Source organism: Trichechus manatus, unplaced genomic scaffold (genome assembly GCF_000243295.1).
Source record: "Trichechus manatus latirostris isolate Lorelei unplaced genomic scaffold, TriManLat1.0 scaffold00045, whole genome shotgun sequence".
Lineage (NCBI taxonomy): Eukaryota > Metazoa > Chordata > Mammalia > Sirenia > Trichechidae > Trichechus > Trichechus manatus.
Window position 1 is genome coordinate 4,425,081 of NW_004443981.1, and position 7,297 is coordinate 4,432,377.

General features: G+C 46.9%; 1 protein-coding gene across 2 annotated transcripts in view; it reads right to left on the reverse strand.

The window, feature by feature from the left end:
* FBLN5 (fibulin 5) overlaps window positions 1-7,297 on the reverse strand; it is a 95,156-nt gene that overhangs the window by 16,727 nt on the left and 71,132 nt on the right. For both annotated transcript variants that reach the window (XM_004376670.2, XM_004376669.2), the window contains exons 7-8: window positions 6,202-6,321; window positions 812-934 (exon numbers count right to left, since the gene is read on the reverse strand). In XM_004376670.2, coding sequence (XP_004376727.1) covers window positions 812-934; window positions 6,202-6,321 — 243 coding nt within the window. The remainder of the gene's footprint in view (window positions 1-811; window positions 935-6,201; window positions 6,322-7,297) is intronic.

Consider the following 7,297-nt stretch of genomic DNA (forward strand, 5'->3'; position numbering starts at 1 on the left):
CATCGGATTTCGACAACTCAGTATGAAAGAAAAGAACATAAAATATACTTCATCAACAATTTTTATATTGATTACATGTGGAAGTGATAATATTTTGAATATATTGTGTTAAATAAGATATATTATTAAAATTTCTTTCACCTGTTTCTTTTTACTTTTTTTAATTAATTTTTTTTTCCTTTTTACTCTTTTAATGTGGCTTCTAGAAAATTAAAAGTTGCACATGTGGCTCACACTGGTAGCTTGCATTACATTTTTATGGCACATTATATGTGCGTGTCTGTGTGTATATATATATACGTAAAACCAAACCCATTGCCATCAAGTTGATTCTGACTCACAGTGACCCTACAAGACAGAGTAGAACTGCCCCATAGGGTGGATTCAAACTGCCGACCTTTTGGTTAGCAGCCAAGCTCTTAACCACTGTACCCCCAGGGCTCCATATATACATATTGTCCAGGCCGCCTTCCAGAGGCCCTGGTCCGAGTGAGCAGGACCAGCCATGAGAAGTCCTGTCTGGGTCTGGAGCAGTCCTTAGAGGGAACGCAGAGACCTGCCTAGGGAGGCAGGAGCCAGCCAGCTGCAGATGGTGCTTTCTGCAGCTGGGAAGTTCCTTACAGAAGTATGAGCGGCCCATGTCCTTTCTGGGGACAAAAGATGGGTCTCAGGACGGGAAGGCACCAGCCCAGAGCCTGCCACTCTGTGCTCTGTCAGCACCCACTAAAGCCACACAGGACTCCCCAGGTAAAGACATCCAAGTGACCCCCTGAGTCAGGCCCACCCCACAGCTCCCTCTACACAGCCTTACCCTGGCAACTCCGGTTGTCGTCCAGCAGGATGTAGCCAGAGGGGCAGGAGCAGAAGTATGTGCCAGGCTGGTTCACACACTCATGCTGGCAGAGGAACTCGGAGAAGCTGCACTCATCCATATCTGGGGGCAACAAGTTAGACCTGCTGTTTATTATCACAGAATATCTGGAGGTAGGGGGCTTGGAGATCTTCTAACTCCATTGCCTTCTCTCTCCTGATACAACAGCTTTTCTGCCAAGAAACTGTTAGTCACTTCTTGAATGCCTCTCATGATGAGGAGCTCACTACCTACGAGGAAGCCCATTGTTCTTTGGGCAGCTCTAATTATTAAGAAAGTCTGTCCACGTGGAGATGAAATCTGTCTCCTTTGAGCTTCTCTTACCCTCTGCCTCTAGCTCAACTACATCATCTATTTGTTACCAGGGCTTTGAACCAGTTCAGTCCAGTTCGACCCCCTGCTGAGAATCTGCAATTCCAGCCCAGATATACTGAATCAGCATCTACATTTTAACAAATATACATAAGAATCATTAGGGAATTTATTAAAACGTAGGTGTATACTTAAGAAGCATCCGGGGAGCTTGTTAAAAATGTAGATGTATACACAAGAATCACCTGGAGATCTTGTTAAACTGCAGATGCTGATTCAGTATATTTGGGGTGGAAATGCAAATTCTCAGCAGGGGGTTGAACCGGACTGAACTTGTTTGAAGCTCTGATTCTAACTCATGGCCATCCCACGTGCATCATGGTAGAAGTGTGCTCCATAGGGTTCTCAGTGGCTGATTTTTTGGAAGTAGATTGCCAGGCTTTTCTTCTGAGGCACCTCTGGGTGAACTCAAACCACCAACCTTTAGTTTAGCAGAAGAGCGTGTTAACTGTCTGCAACACCCAAGGACTCCTCCATAAGACCAAGGGGGCGTTAATTTTATTAAAACATCATTGTGCCAAAACACCTCCTTTTGAAGACAAAGTTTTGGAATGGTGTGGGGTGGGTGGGTGCATTCGTCTCTCAGAGGCTCCCTGGGACCTGGGCACCGTGAGCAAGCAGCCTGCAGCCAGCCTGGAGTTGGCCTCTTCCTGGCTGTAGAGGTGGGGGTGCGGAGGCAGAGCTGTTGCACATGTGATTTTACAATTTGTCCCGGTGGGCCGTGGCAGTGGATGCAGAAGCAGGCGTTCCAGAAAAGGCGACTCCTCATCACACAGAGAGTTTGGCAGTGCAGCCCCCATTTGAGCCTCATCCGGTAAGCACGCCAAAGAAAACATGTTTTTCTTTCATTTGTTGTTTCCCGAAAACTTGCTCTTACTAGTTTCCCCATGTGACATGTCCTTGGATCACTCCCTCACTCACAGGCTGTTGGTGGCTCAAATCACCCAGAGAGAGTGTCAGCGCAAATGAGGCTGCTTATCCACCATCAGATAATTCCAGTGTAACACACTCAATGCCTCTCACCTCCCAGAAGGAAAAACCCCCTCCTGTCCTTCCCAGTGGCCTTTGGGTGATGGTGTGAGCCAGCAGAGTCACGATGCTGATTTGAAGAGTAGAAAACCTGTTCTGTTAAGTAATGTCCATTTCTGTCAGAGCCCACTGCCCTCCCCCAGGAGCTGGCAGAGTGCTGGGTCTCCGGCCCCAACCCATCAGAACAGAGAGCCTCTTGGTTTATTTCTGCTAAGGTTGGAGATTGCCCATTCATAACTTTAGTGGAAGGAGTAGTGAACCCGTCCATTTCTGAGAGCTCACTAGGTGTTAAGCACTGTGTTAAATGCTTTACCTGCTTCATCATATTCCTCACCTTAACCCTATACAACCGGCTGCCGTTGAGTTGACTCCAACTCATGGTGACCCCATGTTTATCAGAGTAGAACTGTACTCCACAGGGTTTTCCATGGCTGATTTTTTTCAGGAGTCGATCACCAGGCCTTTCTTCCAAGGTGCCTCTGGGCAGACCTGAACCTCCAACCTTTTAGTTAGCAGCTGAGCGTGTTAACCATTTGCACCACCCAGGGACCCTTTAACCCTACCTGGGAGGTGCTATTGTTATCCCCATCTTATGAAGAAGAATTGAGGCTTACAGAGGTTACGTAACTTGCCTAAGTTCACATACGACTGTTGTTAAGTGCCATCAAGCAACGCCAGGTAACAGAGTAGAACTGCCCGATAGTGTTTTCTAGGCGATAATCTTTACAGGAGCAGATCGCCAGGTCTTTCTCCTTCGGAGCTGCTGAGTGGATTCAAACTACTCACCTTTTGTTTAGCAGCCAAATGCTTAACACTGAGCCACCAGGGCTCTTATGACTAGTAAGTAGTAAAGCTGGGATTCAAACCCAGACAGCCAGACTTCAGATCCTACATTCCTCAATAAAATGCTATAAATCCTCTCTGAATAACCTTAAAATCAGAGGGTTTTGAGAGTCCTGAGGTTGGGGCAATCCCCTGAGCAGAGCCAGCTCCAGTGCAGATAGGGAGGGTGGCACTCACCCCCACCTGCCATCCCCTCGGGCTGGGAGGGGCTCTGATAGACCCCATTCAATCCCCAGTCTTGGCTAAGGGCTGCAGCTCCACCCACCACTGAGAAGGTGAAATACAAGCCTGGTTTCTGGCAGGGAGGATACGTTAGGCCATTTCCACTCATCCACGTGAGTGACTGGCTTCCAGGATCAGCTCAACTTAGCAAATCCCGGAGGGACAAAGCGACAAGGCTAAGAAAGGTCAGGTACTACATGGAGGGCCGCCCCAGCTATGATAACACAGTGGGGATAACACTTCCTGGGGAAGATGGAGAAGCACAGAAACACACTTTCTGTGTGTCACACTGTGATCTGGGGCCAGCCTGTCTATAAAGCTTGCAGGAGCCAGGGGTCACTCTAAGTCTTAAGGGAAAGGAGCAGCGTGGTGGACATGGAGGAAAAGTGAGTCCACTGAAGATCCCTGCCAACCCACGTAGGTGTACCAAAAAAACCCAAACCTGTTGCCATCAAGTTGATTCTGACTCATAGCAACCCTATATGACAGAGTAGAACTTCCCCATAGGCTTTCCAAGGAGCGGGCTGGTGGATTCCAACTGCCAACCTTTTGGTTAGCAGCCAAGCTCTTAACCACTGTGCCACCCGGGTTCCAAGTTCCTTGAAAAGCCAGCATTGTATTACACTTCCTTCTCTCATGCCCTGCAAAGCACCTGTAAGTACTGGGCACACCATAAACCAAAAAAACCAAACCCATTGTCGTCGAGTTGATTCCAACTCATAGTGACCCTACAGGACAGAGTAGAATTGCCCCATAGAGTTTCCAAGGAGCGCACAGGTGGATTTGAACTGCTGACCTTTTGTTTAACAGCTGTAGCTCTTAACCACTATGCTACCAGGGTTTCCAGGTGCACTCTAGGGAAGGGAAATTAACAGGTGATGATGCTAAGGTACACCAGCTCATTTAATCTTTATCAGTGGGGATGAATGAGGAAACTGAGGCTCAGTAAGTGACTTGGTCATGGAAAATAGTAAATGGAAAACCAGCACTTGAACTCAGCTCAGCCTGGCCCCTGAGTCACTCCACCAGACTGCCTCTGCAGACGGGGCATACACAACTGTGGATGTGCAGGGAATTCTACAGAAACAAATAAGCCCATCTCATACTGCTAAACTTCTCACACCTCCTAGTTCCTTGGCCCAGAGGCCCCAGGGAATGTCATGTGTAGAACTGAAATCTAGAAAGAAAGTAGCTTTTCATGCCTGAAGGTATTTTATTACTGTTTCTGGGGCTGACACTTAATCAGTCCAAGGCTCTCTGTAACCGCCTCCTTGTTGGCTCTGGCTTCCCTGGCCCTGGGAAGAGGGCGCTCATTTGTTTCGGGGAACTCTGTCCCTAGACGAGAGAACGTCCCAGGCCTAAGTGAAGCTAGCACACAAGTCTCACTCATGACCTGGGTCAGTTCCTGTTACCATGAAGCTCAGGACAGGGAAATTTTCTATTCTGCAGAACAAAGGGATTGTCACGCCCTAGTGTGTGGCCTGCCTATTGTGAAAAACACATTGAAGCATCATTAAGTTGGACTTTGCTAATTTACAGCTGCTGATGTCAAAAGTAGGTGGAATGGAGTTTACTTCAGGTTAACATTTACAAACAGCAGAGAGAGGAAGGGCACAAAGGCAAACAGGAAGAGAGGGAGGAAAGGAGGAGAAAGAAACAGAGAAAGAAGAAGAAAGAAGGAAGGACAACAAAATAAAAATGACTCTGGGTAGGGTGCTTAAAAAACAAAACAATCCACTGCCACTGAGTTGGATCCGACTCATGGCAACCCCATGTGTTACAGAGTAGAACTGAGCTCCATAGAGTTTTCTTGGCTGTAATCTTTATGCAAGCCGATTACCACGACTTTCTTCTGCAGTGCCACTAGATGGGTTTGAACCGTTACCCTTCTGGTTAGCAGCGAAGCAAAAACCATTTGTGCCACCCAAGGACATCTGCAGACTTGCAAGGAATTCTGCAGAAACGAATAAGCCCATCTCATGTTGCTGAACTTCTCACACCTCCTAATCCTTGGCCCAGAGGCCCCAGGGTGTGTCATGTGTGGAACTGAAATCTAGGAAGAAAGTAGGATGTGGCCCCTATTCTCAAGGAGTTCACAATCTCGTAATAGTTTTCTAACTATCTAGTAATTGTATTTTAACTTTCTGGGGAAAAAAAGAGGAGAGTTAGTAAGAAAATTATAACAGACTCAACAAGCTAGCGTGGGCAGAGAATCAGAGCTTCTTGGGTTTAGAAACAACTTACAAAAGGTGAATTAAGCCACCACATCTATCTTCTCACACATTATTAAGATTTCACTCATTCAACATTCATTCATACATTGATTCAAGAACTATTTATTGCATCCTCATTGTGTGCTAGGCATGGAGATAGACCACGGAGATAGACACTGATTATTCATAGAGTTTTTAGAAGTTCACAGAGCGTTTCCACTTACAAACATGATCTCATTCAACCCCCGCCCCAAGCCCTACCCTACGGGATATGCTATTATTCTATCTGTCCTGTTCCCAGGACTTGAATCAGTGTGAGGGAGGACAGATAACTCTCAAGCCAACATGCAAAACTGAGTGACTCCCCTTTCTCTTTGGCCCCATCTCAGGCCCTAGAAGGTAGCTCTATTGGTTTTTGCATTAGGAGTCAAATGACAACGGCCAAATCTACCCCATAAGAGGTGGACACCACTCCACCTCTCAGGAAGTGACTCATCTCTGTTCTATGTGACTGTACCCAACTGCACTGGAAAATGTCTCAAACTGGAGATGTGTCCGGGAAATTAGAGGAAACACCTGTGAAGGAGGCCCCTGCCCTCCACCCCCACACCCCGCATACAGGTGGGAGTCTCCAATGCCAAACTGCATTACCACTGCAGTGAACACCATCATCCTCAAGTTCATAGCCAGGGTCACAGCGGCAGATGAAAGAGCCGTAGGTGTTGACGCAGGTTTGCACGCAGGGGTTCTCAGTTGCACACTCGTTCACATCTGTTGAAAGCCAAAGTACATTACTGACCACTCCCACAACAGAACATCCACACCAGGTAGGCAGAAAAATGCACTGGTAACAAAATCCATTACCATCAGGACACCAGATTCACCAGTACCAAGAATCTCCATCCAGGGCCTCTCAGATTGAGATCTCAGACCCTGAAGCGTTTGCTAAAGGACCAAGGTCCTCCATCCATATGTCCTTCTGGGGTTGCAGGTTGGGAAGGGGCAAAACAACATGTCTACACATCATATACATGTATACACGTGTGTATATGTACACATGCTAGTGTGCCCCTCCTCCAAGGCTCAACAACAGGAATTCCCAGGCAACACCTGCTCTTTCCCATCACCTGCTCATTTCAGCACCAATTGGCTCTTCCCTCACCCATGTAGACTTTGAGGTTTCAGGTAAAGAACAAAGAAATAATCATGACAATTCTCATAATAACTACATTTATTACGCATAAATGACTTCACTGATTATCAAGGGATTTTACACTCCTATAATCCTCACGGGTCTGCCTTAGGATCATTTCCCCATTTTACAGACAAGCAAAGAGGCTCAAGTAGGCCAAGGGGAGGATTGCAAAGAGACAGGAAGAAACTTTTTGGAGTAATGGATATGTTCATTATCTTGAGTGTGGTGATGGTTTCATGGGTGTGTGTTGTTGTTGTTAGGTGCCGTCAAGTCCATTCCAACTCATAGTGACCCTGTGGACGACAGAATGAAATACTGCCCGGTCCTGTGCCATTCTCATGATCATTGTTATGCTTGGGCCCACTGTTGCAGCCACTGTGTCAGTCCCTCTCATTGCGGGTCTTCCTCTTTTTCTCGGACCCTGTACTTTACCAGGCATGATGTCCTTCTCCAGGGACTGTTCCCTCCTGATAACATATCTCACCATCCTTGCTTCTAAGGAGCATTCTGGCTGTACTTCTTCCAAGACAGATTTGTTTTTTGTTCTGGATC